Source organism: Drosophila ficusphila, unplaced genomic scaffold, assembly GCF_018152265.1.
Source record: "Drosophila ficusphila isolate 14025-0441.05 unplaced genomic scaffold, ASM1815226v1 contig_106, whole genome shotgun sequence".
Lineage (NCBI taxonomy): Eukaryota > Metazoa > Arthropoda > Insecta > Diptera > Drosophilidae > Drosophila > Drosophila ficusphila.
In genome coordinates, this window is record NW_025063993.1 from 3,225,099 (window position 1) to 3,246,548 (window position 21,450).

The 21,450-nt window shown below is 38.4% G+C and overlaps 1 protein-coding gene across 8 annotated transcripts in view; it reads left to right on the forward strand.

Moving 5' to 3' along the window:
- The first annotated feature begins 2,672 nt into the window (after positions 1–2,672).
- Positions 2,673–21,450, forward strand: part of LOC108088290 (heparan sulfate 2-O-sulfotransferase pipe) — a 41,939-nt gene continuing 23,161 nt past the window's right edge. For 5 of the 8 annotated variants that reach the window (XM_017186011.2, XM_017186017.2, XM_017186015.2 and 2 more), the window contains exon 1: positions 2,675–2,950. In XM_017186011.2, coding sequence (XP_017041500.1) covers positions 2,862–2,950 — 89 coding nt within the window. In that variant the 5' untranslated portion in view covers positions 2,675–2,861. Of the gene's footprint in view, positions 2,951–21,450 lie in introns of all 8 variants that reach the window. The other 3 variants (XM_017186018.2, XM_017186013.2, XM_017186012.2) reach the window with 1 other exon arrangement.

Sequence of the window (21,450 nt, forward strand, 5' to 3'; positions counted from 1 at the left end):
TTGTGTGCCCTGTTTACCTCCGACTCGAACGCCGACCCCCGATTTCCACAGTTCTGTGACTCCGTGCTAATGGCCAGCAGCTCTGTTTCTGGGCCTGGCCACTCTGGCCCCAGGACTTGGCCAAAACGGCTTTGATAAGAGTGGGCGACGGAAAGTCCGAAAAATGCTGACGAGGCGTGGCAGAGCACTTTTTGTTAAGAGTTGGAAACTTTTTACAGGAATGTAAGTACTTAAATAAAACAATGAAACAAAAGCCAGTCAAGCACCATTTTTAAAAAATATTTTACCTATAACTAATCAATAAAACAAATATCACAATATTTAAATTGTTGTTTGCTTTTCCTTCAATGTAACAATAATTTTGTGACTGATTAAATGTAATAAAAAAATATAAAACAAATAATGTTTCATTACAATATATACATATCAGATCAATTTTAGATTTGAACATAATATATATTTTTTGTAAAATAGTTTTTTGTAAAGTTTTTTGTAACCTTCAAAAAATGTAACTTAAAATAACTGATAATTGACTTATTTTCTTATGCTTACAAGGAAAGCATATTTTTTTGTAAAGACTTGCTTAATATTAATTAGTGTGTGTGGAAATCAACTGCTCAATAGACCCTCGCTGTATAAAATCCACACCCAAATGCCAGGCAAATATAATATATACGCACACCTGCCACAAGCACACACATCGCCAATTTATATTTGCACCTAGGGCCAATTGCAGTTGTTTACAATTGAGTGGCCAGCTCAGCACAACCGGGCCAACAACAAAGGAGCCGTTGCCTGCAGAAAAAACAATAACAAAGATATAGCCAACTTACGGCAAGCAACCGCAAGCGAACAGCTGATAAGCTTAAACCGAAATCTGACAGGCGAACAACTCGTCAGCCTTTATGTTTTGAAATCGGAGAAAGAGGCCGATCACTCAGATAGCACATCTATCTCAACTAATTTGGAAAATCATCGGATGCAATCGACAACAACTTGGCAAGTTTTTATTTGCCATCTCAGTGCTAATTACAGAAGTGCCATCAATTCCCAGCGGGAAAAGAGATGTGGAAGATATGCTATTTTCCAGAGATTTCTTCATACAAGCGGAAGGGCAAAAACCTCCTTCACCCCTTACATTTTTGCCGTCTCTCCTTTCAAAATACACGGGGGTGACACACAAAAGGAAGGGGTAAAGGAGGTTTCTATGTAAAAATCCACAGGTTTCAGAAACCCACCCTTATTTAGCGGACCAAAATTTTCAACTCCTACCCCTACGCCTGCTAAAAGAAGCAGGATTTCCAGTAGACTTAAAACCGAAAACCTACTTCTAAAAACCTACTTCTCACTTTCCCGCTGGGTTATTACCTTATAAAATAAAGGCATGTGCCGCCAACACATATTTTTGTCTCACTTTGTTTTCATATTTTGTCTGCTTTTATGTTAAGGCTGGCATTTTTCCATTTTTTGCCATTGTTATCGAGAAATTTACACGGATTTTCAGCTTGTTGCTGAAATAAAAAAAGGTTAGTAAGGTAAAAAATCAGTTTTTTGTCGTTCTTGAAAAAATGTGGACCTAGGCAGATAGCTGTGGGTAAACGCTTAAATCTGGCAGCCGTCAGACGCCAGTCAGTGCACAAGTGAGTTACAGTGGGAGAAATAAGTTAGTAAAATAATTTTAAAAATAAATTATTTTATTAGACTAAAATAAGGATTGAATAAACCATCATAAGTGCATACATTTATAATTTGTTTTTCTCTTTTTAAACTTGTTTAAGAAAATATTTCAATCTAAATCATTAGAACATCTCTTAAAATAGTTATTTTAGCTAAAATTTGAAGTATTTTCTAACGTATCTTATCAGTAAAGACTGTCTTCTTAGTCATATTAGCACGCCTTTCACTTTTAAATTTAAATTTTATCACCAATAACCGCCAACAGAATTCTCTTAGCCACTGTGCCAGAAATTTCTTCAGTAGAATAGGGGTCAATGAGCTTTGTGGACAGCAAGTGCGGAGACTGGTGGAACCAAGAATTATAGAAACTTCAGATTTGACTTTTGCCAAAATTATACTTAGGTTCAGAGTTAGCAAACGAACGAGGCGAGAAGCCAAAAATTGGGAAGAATCTTTTATTCATGCACGACTGGCCAAAACTAGTCGATGGAAATTACAAAAGCGGGAAGGTCAACTTTTCGACTGCCCATTAGAAGAAGAAGAAGTTCAAAGGTAAACCAGTTTCTAATGATTCTAATTCTGTGCCTTAAAAAAAAATTAGGCATCTCTGCTTTTTGCCAACGTGGTTTGGATCACACGAAATATGTTATTTTCCTCAAAAAATGCTTTTAAGGTTGCAGTGACCAACTGTTTCAACATAGGATATTGAAACAAGTGCCCAAAATTGAATTCCTTGCGTGAAGAATAAAAACACTACGCTGTTTGAACGACCTAAATAAATACGGCCAAGTAGATTAATGTCAGATGCCGGGTAATAATGAAAATGTTACCACAGACAAATGGGCTACAGTCACGTCCACGAATTCAGTCAACCCGCGAACAAAGAGAATCGAAGAGAGCGGGCAAACAGAGCCGAAGAGAGCGATCGTGTGTGCTGAAGAAAATGGTAAAAGCAAACAGCGGTAAGCCGCTGCCAACGTCTTAAAGTTGGCCAAAAAGGCGGCCAAGTGCCCCCAGGAACATTCAGTCAAGCCGCGATCGCCGAACTGAACGGACGTCTATCTTTATCTCAGCCTCCAAGTTAACCGGAGTGAATTCAAGTGCTGACCGGAAAATTCTTTCGGCCAAGAAAGGTCTCCGAAAAAGATCTCAAGCGATTGTGTTTTGTGTGTAACTCCCATTGGATGTCTCTGAACGCCGATCGTTCGTACAAAATGAAGCTGCGCGATGTGGAAAATGCCTTCAAATACCGGCGCATACCGTATCCCAAGCGGTAAGTGTGATCCGTCCAAAGAAAGCAGTGGAGAATCGATTTCTTTCACCCGAGAATTAAGCGCGCTACGAAGGGGAAATGCAATTGAGTTCCAGTTTCAGTTTAATTGAAAACCGGTCATAATTGCCATTGAATGGCCTGAGAATTGAGTTGGTCGATCGAAGATTGCGTTCGCCTCAACGGCTTAAGATTAAAAAGACTGCTCTCGATTCTCCATAAAAAGCGCTTAACTTTCCGTTTTTCGCAGCTGGCTAAAAAGTGAAAGACATTTCAGGGTCGACGCATTTGATAAATATAATTAAATAAAAACTTCAATTGCTCGCAAAAACAGTTCAAGCGTTTTTGTCGGACTTTAAGTACTGCCAGCCAGTAAATTAATTGCAGTAATTTCCACACATGGGAAAAAAAGTACAAACTTGCTTAGAAGTTCTTAAATGTATTTTGGATGGAAATACCAAATGATCTTAATAAACCTTTTTATCTAAATTTGAAATTAATTTGGCAGATCAGACTGAAAACTGAAAGCAGTTCAAAATGTTAAATAATTGCTTAAGTTTAAGATTGTAGAAACGAAGCCTAGAAATCAGTTATTAACTTGGCTGAGGCTTTATTATTTGTTTTCCGATCTTTACTGCTGTAATTTTTTATATAAATTCGTTAATTTTAAATTGAATGAATATTAACGTAGGAACAAATTTTAAACCATTGAATCTACTGAAAGAAACAAAATTAATAAATCATAATATGATTGTATAGTACAAGAAAAAAAACAACAAACTATACAGATAAAGATTAAAGCCATATTGTTAATCATTTAAAAAAATTTGTCTATGTGCACTTTTACGGTAACTGACATGTTTTTCATCTTGTGCTCCAGTTTAAAAGCCACAATCTTGTTACATTTTTTTATTACTGTTTTAATTTTCAATTCTCCTCATAATTCATTTGGTGTACGACCTTAAGGCCATTTTACAAAGATGAAAAGGAGGAAAACCACAAAAGCCAAAAGAGCTGTGTCTTACCACCTTCCCTCGCTCTGCATTGTCTGAGCCTACATTTTTCAGTGTTTGTTCTGGCCTTTTACAGAACCCAACTCGGCTCAGTTCAGTTCAGTTCAGTTAAGTACAGATAAAGGCTGAGAGCCCGCTGACTTGACTGCCCGCTCATTAGTCGATGGTTGATGGTCGGCGGACGGCGGACGGCGGTTTCTGCGGCCGCCCATAACAATTTTGGCCATTAAAAGGTGTTTAGGCCAGAGATCTGAGCCACTGCGTCCGCTGTTGTGCAATTTTCGCTCTTTTTTACGTCTGTATGGCCAAAAATTGTTGCAACTAGTGCGTCGAGATGTAAACTAATGATAGACTGAGTACACATGTTGTGGGCTAATTGGCTTCGGGGAAACAATATTTTAGCTTTTGTTGATTTTAAAAGGAGTGTGAGAATTTGTTTTTCATTAAGACTTCAAGCATGGCCAACAAATAAAGTCGTAAGCCCTAATGCTAAAAATACCTGGTAACAAGAAATGATACTATTTTTTATCACTTTGCTGCGGAATTTTCTATTTTTTATGGCAATATTATTATTTCAATAGCTGTCCTACATTTAAAGCTTGGGGCCTTTGTTAAACATAATTAAACACGATTTATCCTATTAAGTTCCCTTTTATTATCGAGATCCCAAGCCCATTTCCCATTTATTTACAGAGCAAATTATTACATTTAATGTATGAATTACTGGCATTAATTAAACTCACGATTTAAATGTAGATATGTACTCTGTGTAATTATCGCTCGCAGTAGCATAAATTTCACGCTCATTTTGACAATTTCATGCAGCTGCGAACCCTCAGTCAATCAGTCGGTCACTCAGTCAGTCAGTCAGTCTGCCAATCAATCTGGCAAACATTTATTTTTTATTTATTTCCGATTACCCGGGCGATTCAGCGAAAAGACAATCTTACCATTTGCACAACAAAGCAATGCAAATATTTAAACATCGATATGATGTATAGTATGGCAAGAGCAAAGAATTGTCCTCAACATAAACATAAATTCGCAGCAATATTGATGTGTGTACTTGCTGTTGTTATTTGCACTACTCTTTTGTGCGATTCCAAATTGATATTAATTAATTAAATTAATTGGTTTTGCTTAAATAACCACCCGACAGATGCTTGGCAGCTTCATTAACCAGACACGCGATAAATAAGCATACGGAGAAAATGAGTTGAGTTGGGTTCGTTGCACTCCGTTGATGAAAAGCTGTCCAAATCGATTTGCAAAGTCAATGGCAATTGGCAATCCAATAAGTAGAATCAAATGCAGTTATGCAACACCCTCGCGTGAATTAGCATAAATTACGTCCCCCGATTTGTTTTCCGTATGGATTAGGGCTTACCTAATACAAAACTACTTTTATTTTCATTGGAAGCCGAAGCGTGACAGAAATTATTTAGAACGCCCCAAAAGCGGGTCAAGTGGGTAAATAAGAGAGAAGATTCAAGCCGGGCTGGCTGGCTGGCTGGCTCTTTGGCTTCATGTCTTTCTTCTCTGCGATTCTCTCTTTCTTACCAACTTCTTTCTTTCTTTCTTCGGGCGCCACGACTTGCAGTCACTCACACTCGCATAATTACTATACATCCAGAGATGTGATTTGTTTTTCTCCACTTCGCTTTGGGTTTCGTCTTGCGTTTTGTTTTATTTTGTCTGTCTTATTGCAATGGAAATGAAGTATGTATGTATATTGGGAATTTTACACGCTGCTGGTGGGCCTCGGGAAAGTTAATTGTTGCTGACTGTCTGCGGCGGGTGGCAAATTGAAAAAAAAAATAATTATAATAAACAAAACAAGTTTATTTTATTTTTCTTTTTTAAACTGCCCTTACACTTTCGGAAATAAAAACAAATTTATTGCTTTTGACGTTCGCATAAGGAGTGACTGTAAACCATCTCAATTTCATTTCCTTTTTAGTGTAGAGATAAATTTATTTTGTGGTTGAAGTTTGAAAACATTATACATACAATAAACCATTTGTAACGAGCGGTAAAACAAAGTTCAAGTCTCTTGAACCTGAGAAAACTTTTTTCTGCTAACATTTTCATTATCAAAGAATACGGTTACTGATTCGTTGGCTTAATTGCTTTGAGATATAAGCTTCCTAGCAAATTAGCAAATCATAAGTATATTTATGCTCTTAATCCATTAATGAAATCCCCGATTGGGTATCGAAATACTTACCCGATTTAAAGCATGAAGAACAACGAGCTGCAGTTCGAGCCCGCACTTTACACAATTTTACCAAAAACTTCACACCTAACCCGCATGATCAGGTGAAACTTTAGGCCTCTGCCCACATTTTACTCCCTTTTTCACTGATAATTTTGCACGCAACTTTTGGCAAGTGAAAGCCCACCAAATATTCACATGTTTGTATACATAATAGCAATTTATGACCGCAGCCGTTTAGCACCTTTCAGAAGAGATGACCAACCATTTTACTGGCCAATTCAGAAAGCAGCTAACGCCCACCGGTAGTCTATAACTAATTGGCTGTTAGTAGTTGGTCATAAAAACAAAAACTTTGGCTATGTCCGCGTGGATACCGAAAACAAACGCCCTCTCCCACGGAAAACGAGATGAAAGAGGTTTTCTACATTATGTAAAGCCGGTCAAATGTCGAGCTGGCTTGCGAATAAAAACTAACAAATTCGCATTATTTTTAGCACAGTACATAGACCGTATAAGAAAGGCAATGGCTGATTAACACAATCATGTGAAAAAGGTGCAACACTTTTTGGCTAAAAATAAAACAAGTGCAAAAAATACCCAGACGTCGAAAGACAAGTGGAAATTATGTGTATAGCTTTCACTTGATATACAAATATGGGCTGTGTGACGAAGGGGGCGTGGCCAGCAATGCGTAACAGCCAAATGATGATGACAATGATGAATTTTTGTCTCTGCTGAGTTTCAAGTCTGAGTTTTACCAAGCAAAGTGTAAATGTCTGGGCAAAAGGTGAAGTTGAATGAAAAGTGGAATTAGTTGAGAAGTGGGACTAGTTCAAAGCCACTGAACAGGGCCTTTTAAATGAAACTGTCATTGAAATATTCAAGGTAGCAGTTAAAAAAGTATGAAAAATAATGCCCTATAGAAAAATACATATTAATAGGGAGTACAGCAATACTTTTACTCACATACATTTTCATACAGTCCCACCAATTTCGGCAACTGATGATCTACTAATTAGCCTTTCACCAACCCGATTCAAACAATGAAAAAACTCATTAATACCACTTCATCTAACAGCCCCCAAATTTTTAGGCACTTCCTCACCCCGAAAGAGACTTTCATACTAATTATTTTTATGCAACGCACAATATTTAAGAAAAACACACAAACCTCCTTTCAATTTTCGTTTTCCATGAAACATATCACGATGTACATACTTTCGCATAATATTTGATTGTTTTTGATCAAATATGCATGCAAAATGCTATAAATAAGAAACCAAGGCAAAATGTGAAAAAAAGTAAAACTGTGTTTATTTGTTTGCGAGCGTTTTGCTGTTTTGTTTTTAAGTTTGCCAAATGCAGACGAGGCAAAATTGAATTTAATTTCTTCGCCGCCTCTTCACTCTCACATAGCGAAAGTGAGCCAACGCTCAGGTTCAGATCCAAAACTTGGGACTTCCTCGAGTATGTAAATCACTTTTTTACAGCCGGCGAACTGCTGGAGATGAATGGGCGCCAGCTACTTAGCCGAGCAGAATATTTTACGGTGGGACATGTCTGGGATCCCAAGAGATAAATTCCCAGGTGGGTGGTGCCTTCTCACCCATTTGGCGGAAGGCGGTGAAAGCATTGAACTGCAATTAGCGGTCGCATTTATGATTCTTTTCACTTTTCTGGCAGCCAAGCATTCAGAGAACAGTTGGTGTTAATTGAAACCATCAACAGATCCGTTTCAGTTTCGCTCTTATAAAAAATGTATTTACTTTCAGAAAGAAACAGAGTGATTCAGTCATAAATTTGTGATAATGATGCTTAAAGAAATTGAAAACTTCTTACTACTAAATAAAATTTGTAAGCCTACGCAGTACAGCACTTAAGTCTTTAAAATCTTTCAGCAATTTGTGCAAATCATGTCCTTCTCTTCTGTTCCACTTCCTTGCACTTGAGAAGTCGAACAGGCCCGCCATAAAAGGCCATTTCATCAACTACTAAAGAGACTAGAAAAACTGCAATAAACCAGTTTGATAGTTGGCAAATATTGGCCAAGACCGAAACGAATGCACTTTCAAATGCAGCCAAAGCCGAGTAGTCGGAACAAAAAGGCGAGGGCAACGCCTAGGCAAAAAACACAAGACTACAAGATTCCGTGAGCTTATAAAGAGTGGGGTCTAGAAACCGACCCCCAACAATGGACCAGTCCGAAATTGAAATTGTAACAAAATGCTCACGACAAATATGCGGTTTTTGTCTGCCCCGACTTACAAGTTTTTCCCCATTTTCCGCCTTCCTCTCCCGCTATATATGTGTACATATATATATCTCTGCCTTTTGGCTGTGCCACTCCAAAAGCTGCATCATGACGTAATGACCACATGAAGCCGCCTGGCCAAGTCATGTGCCTCTCGCTGGCTTTTAGGCTAAACCGCAAACGGAAAATCGGTCCACAGCTCGAGGAGGATCCCGGCCTAACTATAATTAAATATTTTTTTAATTGCGCTCTCTGCGGTCTTTTAATTGCCAGGGGGATTGGCCCGGGCATGACAAGTATGTGAAGAAAAGCTTAAAATCTTGACTGCATTTTCTTGAAGTGGTCATTCCAGATTTAAATGGCGACGGGATAACCGACTGGAGTTATAACAGTTCTCAAATTAATGATACTTGAGTAGAAATATAAATACGAAATTTAAATGCTAACTTACTATGTTTTTACAATAGTAGAGAACTTCATATCCCTCAGGGTACTTTCATTTGTGTATCAATTAGTTAAAATTTATATCAACCAATAATCGGTCGATGAAAGTCCAACAGTCGGCATTAATAAATTTAATCTTTATTTTGAAGGCGTAACAAATTTGTTGATAGTCCACAATCCCAACAAACTTAACTTTTATGGATCGTTGAGGCATTGATTTGATTTGATTGCCTTGAATTGCCGGTCGCCGAAAGAGTTAACGAATCGGAATTGCTCTGGCAATCCGGCAAAGAAAGTTGTATTGATCCCTAATGAATGTCAGATGTTGTAACCTGCCATTGAACACCCCCAATAAGAGTTGTAATCCAATTTCGCCCTTTTCCCTGGCATGTGGCAGCTGTTACTCGGAACTCGGTGAAAGGAGGTTGGCAAATCAAAATTGATTTTAATGATGCCTTCGCTTCGGATCGCTTATCGGACATGTACCGAACATCATGTTCGTAAATCATAAATCTTGCTATCATTTCGCTTTGTTACCACCTGACGGGAGGGTCCTGGGTGGTATTCGCCCGAAAATGTTTCGTTTCTGGGGCAAGCACATGGGTATTTGGATTCGGCTTTGAGGAATAGATGCTTGCCGAAAGATGGATGATGGGGTCGCAAGCTGTGCGTGTACTTTCGACGGCAACTGTTTTAGAGTCTTGAGCAAATGTTTGTATATTAGGTGGAGCCTTCGACTTGCGGCAGGTGCAGCAGCTACTCACATGCCTTTCACCAAACAAAAGCGACTGACGCCAGGTGAGTTGGGTTAAGTTTAGCTCAGCGCTGGCTCAGCTTACATCTATTGTTTGTTTTTGTTTTGTCCGGCTGCATTTCGATGCTTTTGATAATGGCAGAGCTTAAGTGTAATACCTCTCGGACGTTGTATGTCTTTTTAATTAGCCAGCCACAAGTAGCTCAAGTTAACGATGAAGGGGATTTGCTTATGAAATCGATCCAAACATTGTCTTGTAAAAATTAAAATGGCCTGGGTACATAAAATGGACTCCATAAAGTTGGCATCCACACCAAAGTTGAACATCGATCTTAAAATGGTGTAAATACATTTAATGCCTAGAGGCCAATAAAGTTTCCCCATAACATTACCAAGTAAAATATGTTTGAATATTAAACAACAACTTATTACTCTAAGAAATATATTTAATTTCCTTAAGCTTAAACTTGATTTATACTTCGAAACGGCTTGAAATTACCGACAGACTCCAAAGTTCTTGTATAAGCACTTTAAATTGAGGACAGTAAATAAACGCCAGGCTGGATTAATTGAATTTCCGTTTTGGTTGATTAGAGCACTTAAACTAAACATCCTAAGAGCCACATTTCTCAGAACCATTTGGCAGATAATTCAACCGATAGAAATAGTCAACACCCCCCTCCATCCCAAATACTTCCAATCAACATAAATGCGATAGCAAACATACGGCAGTCAAATACCTGCAAGGGAAATTGAATTGCTTAATTAATTTCCACACTCGCATCCTCTCTCAAAAACAAGAAAACGGAACAGAGAGACAAATAAAATTGCAAATAAAATTTAATTTTAATGCAGCTTAGTCTCGTTTAGTCAAAGATGTCCCACAGGATGCATATCCATTTTTAGTTTTTTGTTCCTCGTCTTTGTGATTTTTATGTGCAAGCGAGTTTCCTTCGGTCGCCGGTTAAACAAGTTGCCGAGACGATGGCGACCTACTTTTCGCATCGCCTGTGACTTGGATTCAGACGGCGGAGACTGTCGCTGGAAAAGAGCAGGAGATCTCTGCAGGGGCGGTGGCGAACAAAACAGAGAAAACAGCAGCTGTATAATGAAAAATTTCTTTGAAAATTGTCTGCAAACTTTTCTTATCCCATCAAGTTTATAGAATAATTAGATTAGTAAGGCTTGGAATTATCATAATTATCTAAGGGTTATCAGAGGTCATTCTGCGTGAATTAAAACCGATTCCTTTCCCTTTTGGGCAAATAAAAAATAAGTAAATATCCTTAACATTTGTACTGCAAATTAGGGCCGATTTTTTCTCAGTGCATTTCTGCCTCGTCTGTGGCGCCACTTTCTTTGGCGTCCAGTTGACTGGTTGACACCAATTTGAATGGCAAGTCTCTGTCAGGCGGGCCGCTCTTTTTACATCACAAATGAGCAGAAAATCGGATCGGGTTCGCCATGTGAAAGTCAAGGAGTGATACAAATACTTAATACTTAATACTTAGGAGCCCTCCCACCCCTTCAGGTGGGCACGTCTAAAAGGTGGTTTCGGTTAACGCAAATTGGCGAAGTTGGCCAATGGGGATTGGGCAACTGCCGAGGAGAAAGGATTCTTTCCTTGGGTTGTTGCAATCAGCGGAGAAATTGAAGTGGTGTCCGATTTAACTATCGGTGCGCAGTTCAATAGCCGCACTTGTTTTTTCGGCCAAAATGAATTTATTTGGTGATGTCTTGGGATTTGCGAGTGTCGACACCAACTTTAAGGTAATAAATAAAGAGCTATAAATAAAATTAACGGGTTGTATTCATACATTTAAGTTATTTAATTTTAAATTACTTTTAAACCTGTTAATTTGATTTGCACTTTTCTGATAACTTCGCTCTCCTATTATCATATTACATATTAGCTTTCAATACGGGCATAAGCGCCTTAACCAAATCTTTGGAAAATTATCTTAAAACCCCCTTTGTCAATATTAATTTCCCTCGCTGCAAATCGTCTCAGGTAAAATAATGGCAACAATGCAAATGATTATCATGGTCATGGCGGCTTGGAGGAGCTGGTTCGAATTTCCAACGCAAAACACAATATTTTGCCCCGCCCCAATTGCACTTTGGGGTCCATGCAGGCGTTAAATGAGAAGCGTTTGACAACTAGAAAGGCGCCACCTTATCCACCGTAGCCACCTTATCCGTATTGCCCCTTTAGTTGGTTGGTGTTGTTGCCGTATTTGTTGTTTGCAGCAGCCAGAGATCAGAAATTAGTGTGCCAAGTTGTTGTCCCGGTGCCTCCCACATATTCTTATTCCATGCACTGCACACGATTCAACATCAATAGAATAAAGTATAATTTGTATTTTATTTTACCTGATCTGCCTTTTGCAAATCATGCTAAGCAAAAAAACGTTAAAAAAAATCCATAGGTATTCTTATTATTAGATACCTTTTAAAAATATTGTCAGATAATATGCAGGTTTTACAATTTGTATACAACTCATTTCTAAATTTAACAGTGTTTCCCTTGGGATTTCTCATTACTTGCGTTTTAAAAATATTGTGTAATTGCATTTTGTTTTATTGGAATTAACTTTAAAAGATCTCGTGCAAAATGAAGGACGAAAAAATGAATTAAACCTTGTTCAATATATTCCTAAGTCAAAGCATTTGTTCCTAGTTTAAGACCCTTCAACCCAATGTAAGTCGCTAAGCTGATCGCACTTGCCGACTTCTTTCCGTGTACTACTCCTGCCATGCCCCCAATTTCCCACACCGCCCCTCCACGCATACACGTACACAGGGAGCAGGCAAAAATTAATTGCAATGCCGCAAATGACAGCGTCAAGTAGTAAAAGTAAGCACCCACGAAGCCGAAGACGGAAATGGAGGCCAAGAAGCAGGAGTTCCAGCCTTAAATTGGGCTGCCACTGCCAGGGGGCGTGGCAGGTGGGCGGGGGGATGAAAGGATGGAGGGGCGGAAGGGGCGGAAGGGCGTGTCACGTGCGCCGGTTGCAACAAGGACGAGCTCGTTAAAGGAAACGACTACGATGGCGACAACAGCAACAAATGCCGCCGAGTTGTTCGCTTCTGTTGTCGAGTGCGTAAATTTTGGTTGTTGCTGCTGTTGTTGATACAAAATGTTATTAACATTCGCTGCAAGTCAAATAGGGAGGAGCGAGAAGAGAAAGGAAGGGCCTGGAGCAGTTCCCGTCTCACTTTGCCGGCTGGTGATAGTTTCCATTTTGTGGCTAAAATATTTCGTTCCCTGATAGAGAAAAACCCATGTGAGATACATCGAATATTAACTTTTCGAGTAGCACCTTAAATGTTGTCTAGCTAATAAAATTACTGAAGTCTCTAAAATAATGTTAGCTATAAGGATTCAAAATGCAACTATATTTATTTTATCAAAGCTTCAGCTATAATATTTGTTCGTTAAATTATTGTTTTGAAATGCGTCTGGTGTGTTTTAAATTAAATAGCAATTTTCAAGAGCACTTAAACTCTTTTTCCCAGAAAAAAAACCACTGGCAATTTTCATTATCATTAAAACGTCTCTTCAAGCTTATCCGCCTCGAAAATCTACCGCTCTCATTGTTCCATTATCGCATTAAAAATAAACCTTCGCGGCGAAATCAGTTGCCATAACAGTTAATTGTTTACAATTTGACCCACAAAAGCAATTTGGCACACACCACCCGTACCACTCTGCTCAACGAGGAGCGTTCTACACTCCAGCAAACCGGCAGATTTATGGCCATGATATGAAATTCGTTAATTGTCAACACACAGCTCTTCTCGCTCCGTCTCCATGGACGAATTCTAGCCGGCAGCAAAACAAATGACAACTGGAGTGTGTTAATGGACGCGGTCAACATGTTGCCAGCCACCTTTGTTGCAGGTAGAGCGCTGCATGAGCAGCTCGAAAAACAGCCAAGGGAAGAGCAATTCAGAGATCCCAAAACAAAACATATACGCACATGAAGGAATAACACCAAAGAAATCGTAAATTATTTCATTTCACTCAAAGTGAGAAGAACCCTTGCATGTTTTGTAATTCTTTCAATTCAAAATGAAGTACTTTATATCTGATATCTCTTATAACACCATTAGCATGTAAAAAAAAGTAAAATTGCATTTATTCAAAACCCACTATAGACCTACAAAATAGGAAGTTTCGTTCATACAACACTATTTGTGTAAATATAGGAATTTTATTCTTCTACACTTAACAATTTTTTTTAATTTTTAACCTTTTAAAACTAAGTTTCAAAAAAACTTTAATTTTAGTTTTTTCAGTACGTTGGTAAACAGCCTTTTTTTAAGTGTACAAAACAAAACTAGAGAAAACTCTTAATGAATTTCCAGTTCCATTTTTGCCACAAGTTTTCCACCCACAGATGTGATGTGTACTTAGGACTTTTATGTATGTACTAGGTAAAATTTAGGGACGAACTCTGGGGGCCAGATACTTGAAAAGCCCGCACGTAGGTTTTACAACTTAATTACAAGCCGCGTTAATCTAAGCCAAATGAAGCTTCACCTTCCCCTTTCACTTTTCATTTGACATGCACTTCATGGGAGGAATGAAAGGGGATTTTAAATGGGAGCATAACAAACTAAATGGGACTTTCTGTTCATCGCGGGCTGTATGACATTTTAATTGGATGCTTAATATCGGAACTTAAAAACTTAAGAAGTAACTCTGATTTTAGTTGGAATTATTTATTTAGACCATAAAGTTTATTATCCCTAAAGATGCGTTGTTCAAAAATAATTGGTACAAAACTTATTGAATCTATAAGTTTCACAACTAAAAGAAGAGCTGTAAAAATTGAATGAAATTAATGTACAACAAACAGTTTTTTCAGATAGCAGTTTAAAATAATAAAACAAAAAGTTTTGTTCTTAAAAGTAGAACTACAGCTTCAAAACTACTGAAACAAAGGATCCCATTGATTCCCTTTTCAATACAACGTTAGGCAAATATTACTCCAGCGTAACATCTTCAAACAGCTGTCACTTTTGTGAGTTACTTTCCATTCAATTTTTTGTCATCACGTACTTTTTTGAAAACAAAAGAGCAAATTGTCTTGCCACTGATAATGATGAAGGCGATAATGACGATGTTGTTGGCCAAGATTGACACTTTTATTCAACGACCATGACTGTGACTCTGACTTTTAGCCGCAGCTCGATTTGCACAGATACATCTATCTATCTAGGTATCTAACTACAGTCGAGCTTATCTAACTCGATTCTGAAATCCGAAATTGTAACACTGTAACTTTCATAACTTAAATTTCATTATTTATAATATCAAATCAAAACCTTTTTTAAAAAAGTATATGGGAGGTGGTAATAATAAAAAGTTATTAAGATTGTTATTTGAAGATAGTTGTTTCCTTTAGCCAACAAATACTGTTATTTAAATGCGGGGAACAACTTAAAAACGATATACAAACTATGTGCAAAGGTATATAACAATAACAATTGGTTTGATTTATGGAAAGTGCACTGTATTTATCTGTATCTTTTTGTATCGGGTTAGGCAAAAACAATTTGTCACTGGGCGGGGGAGTGGCAGACATGCAGCGGAGCGTTGCAGTCGCACGTTTCTTGGAAACGCCGCACAATTCGCAATTGAAAGTTGAGTTTGACTTTTTTGGATCTTTTGCACAGTAACCGCAGTTAGCCATTTGATCGAAAAGAAGACCTTTTCCCAGCACAGAATGCCGTGTCCGGTTTGGATTTTATTTTGTACTTTTTACTCTGCTTTCTTTTATGGGATCACGTTCTATTTGAAACGTGAATTATTTGCAACAAGCCAGCTGATGGATGGAAGAAAATCATGAAAGAGTAAGAGGAGAAAGGTAGAAGAGGAAGAGGAGAGAGGGTTGGGGGGGAAGGAGTGGAGGATAAAGCCCAATTCCGCACATTCAACTCAATTTTGAAGTGCGTGTTAAGCGCCACTTTATAACATATTAAATACGATATTCGGCTTACGATATTCAATACGGGCGTGAAATGCCTTCCAAATATTTTTCTTTTTACCAGCATCTCCAGTAATCGCTTTGCTTCTGATTATTATTTTGCGGCTGTTGAACGCTTCGGCTGGCAAAGTCATTAACTTTTATTTTGTTGTATTATATTACACTCGAGCGTGCCGAAGAAGATTACAATAATTTCGGGCAAGTCGTCGCCTTTGGCTTAATTGCATGTGGATTTTGAGGCTGCACTCATTAAACTTGAAAGCTAATGACTGCCTAACATGAAAATAGTTCGGATAATAGCCTAGAGTTAGCTAATAATAATAACAACCTAGAAAATCTCTATAAACTTACATTAAACAAATGTTTTTACACCTGTGTACTATTTCTTACATTAAAGTTATTAAACCTATTTTTTGACCATCTAAAACTAACTTTTTAAAAAATGTAATTGATTCTTTTGTACAATTGTTAGGAATATTTGAGTTCATTTTCAGTATGCACTTCTAGATGTTACCTTTACAATGAGTTCAATGGCAATTATATATTTTTTGAAGCGTATTTCTGAAAACTGCCAAAAACGCTTTCACCATTGAAAGCCACTACCGAAATTCCATTAAAGTCCAGGCAAATTTGTTAGACCCTCTCACCCTGTTTAAACATTGTCTAAAAGCAATTTTGTTGACCCAACTTTTTTTGTGCCGTTCGCTTGTTTACTTAAAATTTATCACAATTACTTTACCACATAAAACGCAATGAAAAACGAGGAAAACTGTTTTTTTGATGAGTTTTTAAATGCTGACAGAGTCTTGTTATTAGAGTAAACAAACCACAGAAAAATAACGAAATAAAAGAGCAGCGCCAATGCAAAACGACAAAAAAAGAATAATGGTAAAATGTAGTTCAAAAATGGCATAACATTTGTGAAATTAAAATAAACACAGTTTCAATCTGTGGACGGTTGTTGCTGCTTCAATTAAATCATATGCCAAGCTTTGCTGGCTTTTCATGCTGCAGAAAATTGTTGCTATATCCAAAGCTATATCTACTTATACAATACAATATCACCCGCCCCCGGAGTCTTCGTGTCTTTCCCACTTTTAATCGGAGGGTACGTGCAAAAACAAAACCAAAAACCGAAAAACTGAAAAGAAAAACAATTGCATAAAAAATTCACATGACTCGAATCGTTCGCGCTCGTCTCTTTTGAGATTATACAACTTTCTAATCAAAATATTATTTTATTATTATTACTCATGACGTTTTCTTATTGTTTGTTTTCGAACCTTGCCTTACTTCACTTTTTGTGGCGTCACTAAATTCAATTGCCCAATTGGCTCAATCAGCCGAAACTAAAGTGTTGGTGTCCATTTTCTTCGGTTACATTTTGAAAACAGAGTTTCCGGTACGCAGTTTTTGCCTGCGCCTCAGTCCAAAAAAGCACTAGTAGATGTGGGTTAGTTATGCCCCCATCAGATGCCAAAGTAAAACCAAAAATCATCGACAGGGGCACGTAGAACGTTTTAATTACAATTGGCCTAGTTCCCCTGTAAGCCGAGATTTTGGACCGTTCTCTCGATGCTTCGGCTGATGGCTATCTTTGTGCTGGCCCACGTCACGGAGCCTGCTATCAGATTAGAGTTAATAGTTTAATTGGGAGTGGGCCAGCCAGGGGAATTCAGCCTCTGGTCAGGCCCTAGGGAAATGTGATTAAATGTGACGAGAGATACCTAGGTACACGGGTTGAAAGCTGCCAAATCTTTCAGTTTCAAGAGTTTAAATGGGGCAGCTTTCTTTTAATAAATTACAAAGCGTATTGCAGTAATTTAAATAATTCAAATAATGGGTTCAGAATTTATTAATACAATAAATTAAAATGTATTATTATTTAAGATCGAAAAACAAGATGCTTAAAATGCAGAAATTAAGTTGTCATTAAAAAATAATTAGCAGCACAATAAAACCAATAAATATGCCTAGTCTTTGTTTAAAATAATTTTACTGACTACTATTAAAACAAACCTTTGACCTCGAAACACGCAGACTTTGATTGCTCCAACCAAACTGGAATTGTCTTTCTTAGTCATTGCAACATCCCGCCAAACCCCGTGTGTTTCCTCTCCCGAATAAAATCCCAAGAAATGATCACCACATGGGTTTCCTATGACCTCAAAAGTAACCATCTCTTTGGGATAAGGCCTAACGGAACCTCTAACTTCAGAGATCAAGCCTTGACCCGGCGACCTCATTGCACCTCTCTATGCGCTTCTCACACACTTTTCCTGGCCTTACTGGCTTACACAACAACAGCGGAAGGCCTCATTACCTGACCTCAGTTGACAATTTTAATGGGCCTTTGAGCCGGACCCACGAAATTGCCTAATGAAGTGCCCGTGGACTGCGAATGCCAGCCAAAGTCAAGCGAAAGGTTGCCCAAAAGACGGTGGCTTAAAGTTTGTTGAACTTTGGCTACGCCAAGAAACGCGGAAAAAATATTCAATTTCTTTGCATACTAAATCAGGCGAATCATTGAGTGACCCGGGGGCAAACTAGTTATAAAAAAGATTCGCCGAGCGTTTGGGTTATGTCATGGTGCCAAGTCTTTCCTCCGATCTGCCAGCAATCGTTAAAGAATAGTTCTCCAAAGGCAGGGCCAGTACATCTGGCCGTGTTCCTCGATGCCATGATTTCATATTTCTTACCCCCGCGTTCTTTCAACTCGTTTGGCCACTTCTAATCGAAATGCCGCTGGCTCGGGGCAAATCTGGGTTCAAACACCTTTCGAAAAGCTGCCTATTGCGTGTATTGATTGGAGTGTGTGGCTGCCAAGCGCGATTCGGTTTTTTCATCTTCGCAGATCCCCAATCGAAAATCGGACTCATTGCGAAAGAAATCTTCATGTCTCGAGCAATTTGTTGCGCCTGCTCTGCAAGTCAACCAAGTAGGAGCTGCTGGAGCTAAAGTTGCTTCATTGTATATCACCGAAGCATATTTCGAGTTAACAGTGCCAAGTCCGTATCTTGGAAAAGCAATCCTAGAAATAATGGCTAAAATATACATCACATATAGAATATAAAATATTACTTAATAGGTTTGATTTGAGAAATTCTACTTCAGCATGGAGGCTACTTGTAAAAAGACTTGTTCTTTATATGTAAAAACATTTTTAATTAAATGCCTAAATTAAATTTAAAAGGGAGTCAATATTGTTTGCATATGTTTTTGTTAATTTACCATATTTTTGAGTTTTAATGGCTTGTAAAATATTTGACTTAACCAAGTTCCACTGTAATTTTTCCCTGAGTCGCGCATTTTGCAATCTTCATTTCTAATGCCTTGGAAACTGGCTGCAATTTAGATGGTCGCTTGCCGTTTTGCAGTTTGATTAGCTGGAAAATTTGCCATCGTTTAATTAAATCATGTTTGCAGTCGGCAGTTGGTGCCTAGACTTACGTGTATGGGCAGTCAAATGACAATGAGCGGAAATGGCGAGCAATTTGCATGCAACGGCAGCTGACTGATTCCGTTTCCATTCCGATCTGCCCCGATCCCCCATCTTTCCCCGAAGTGAAAGGTGCGGTCTGTTGGCCAACAAATGCTGACGGATGAACGGAAAGCACCTTGGCCAACGAACTTTGCGTTCTAAGGCAACTTCATGGTGATTCTGCAAGTTCTCCGCCTCGATATGGGAATTGAATTTGCTGAAAAATTGCTGGATATGCATGAACCGTAGGAATAATCTAAGGAAATAGACGTTCCTATAGTCATGGCTATTGCATGCAAAACTTACCCATCGGCATTTCGAAAGCTCCGTTCGGAAATGAGGAAGAGATTCTGTTAGGTTGAGTATAGTTGCGAATGCGTGCACTTAAGAAATGCAGAATTCGTGCATTAATATTTATGTACCTACTAAGATAAAAGAGCATTTAATTATTTTATTAAACCTGATACCTGAACGGAGGAATATAAAAACAAATTTTGAAGTTACAAAAAGCTTACATACTGTACTATACTATGCTATAATACCCTTACAGAGAGAATTATGACTGAACATTGAATAATATTTTATAAAGCACCTTTAATTACGGGTATAAGGATAAAGACAAAGAAAATTAACTGAATGTATTATATATTTTTTTAAAAACTTCTTATGAATAACTTTAGTTCAGGCTCAGCTTGAAAGTATCTATAGATCTTCGTCCCGTTTCACTCATTACCAGCGTGCACGCACACATTTCAATCATCTTGATGAAGTTGGAGCCAACTGTGCCACTGTGGAAATCGAGCTCAAAGCTATTACTCTTGGAGCCACACAACCCCGCCCGCCACGCCCACCAGCACATCCATACGCCCCCTCAGAGCAGGGGAAATAGAACTCGCATCGCACACATATAAAATAGTATGTCGAAAGTCCCAAAAAAAAAGCGCTAACGAACCAAGTGTGGCCGAGGTCCCTGGTTCTCGGTCCCTAATGGCCTGCACATGTGCTACGTGGCAACAAACGAACTGCAGTTGGACCAAGCGGACCACGCCCCCTCTGCTCTCGAACTCCCACTTCGCCCTGCTGGAATTGTCCAAAGAAATCGACGCAGTCACGTAAAATTATTTTAATAATCACATAACTTTTGGCATTTACACGCCGGGCGATCCAAAGGGAGTAGCGAACAAAATGTCAATAAATTTCGGACTTTTTGTTTGGGCTGACCAAAAGAATGTATTCACAACAGCGGTCACAATTATAGAAGTGTTTTGATGATTTTGAAACTAAGACAACAAACTATAGAAAAGGTTTATGTTAGTCAAAATATAGTAACTTTAAAAGTAGAAACACACCTCCCATCACAAAAATTGTAATACCCATCTTTAGCTGCTTTTCGCTTGACCACAAGTGTATATTTCTAACAAAGTTGGAATATGCAGCAGAAAAAGTATAAGTTTTTGGCGGCTAGAGCGCTTAAGTGGGATTTGCGTGGCCCTTTAGTGTCAACTTTAACAATAAGTTGAGAAAAAGAGGGCCGTAAATGGATAGCCGAAACATTGTCCAGCATAAAAGCCGCAAAACTTTTGGCGGCCACTGTGGGCTAATGAAACGAAGCCTCCCCCAAAAAAAACATATGTATATCTATGAAGCAACTTGAGCTGACTCCACACAGCAGGTGACCGTCTGAAGGATTTTTCCTTTCTGGTCAGCCCCTGGACACTGTTTCAGCTATCAATTGCATCTGTCTATCCGGCAGATACATTTCACTAAAGTCCAACCTGGGATTTTTCCGAGGCTTCCTCTCCCGTTTCCCCCCTTTGATATTCTGCCCAGCTGAGCAACTCCAGTGCAGTCGTTCGAAATAAATTACTCTGTGCACCTGATGACAAACTAAACAAGACCCCTCGCCTAAACTATGGTTATGGGGTTAAAGGGGAGTATCTTCTCGATGGGTTCTTTAAGTCTGTCACAAAATTTGACATATGCAGATAATAACAAACATTTCCTAAAAATGTTAAACTTTCGGTGTTCCTTGGTTTACCACACATCTGCTATTCCTAGTTGTATATCAATAAAAGCATCACATTTTATCAACAAATATCTACTTTTAAGAGCATCCAGCTTTTCGGTTTCCTATACCGATTTTTTCCCGGTTTTTTTCTAGTAATTGTATACCTTCTATGGCCGCATTTATTGTCATTATTATTTTGATACCGTTTTTTAAGTTTTCTGCTGTTGTCTGCCCAGTTTTCCTACTATCTGCCCGTAGATTTATGCCAACAAAAGCCAACAATAAAAAATATGTACACTCTTTTTTGCTTTTAATTTTGTTTCTTTCTTGTGCTGTCC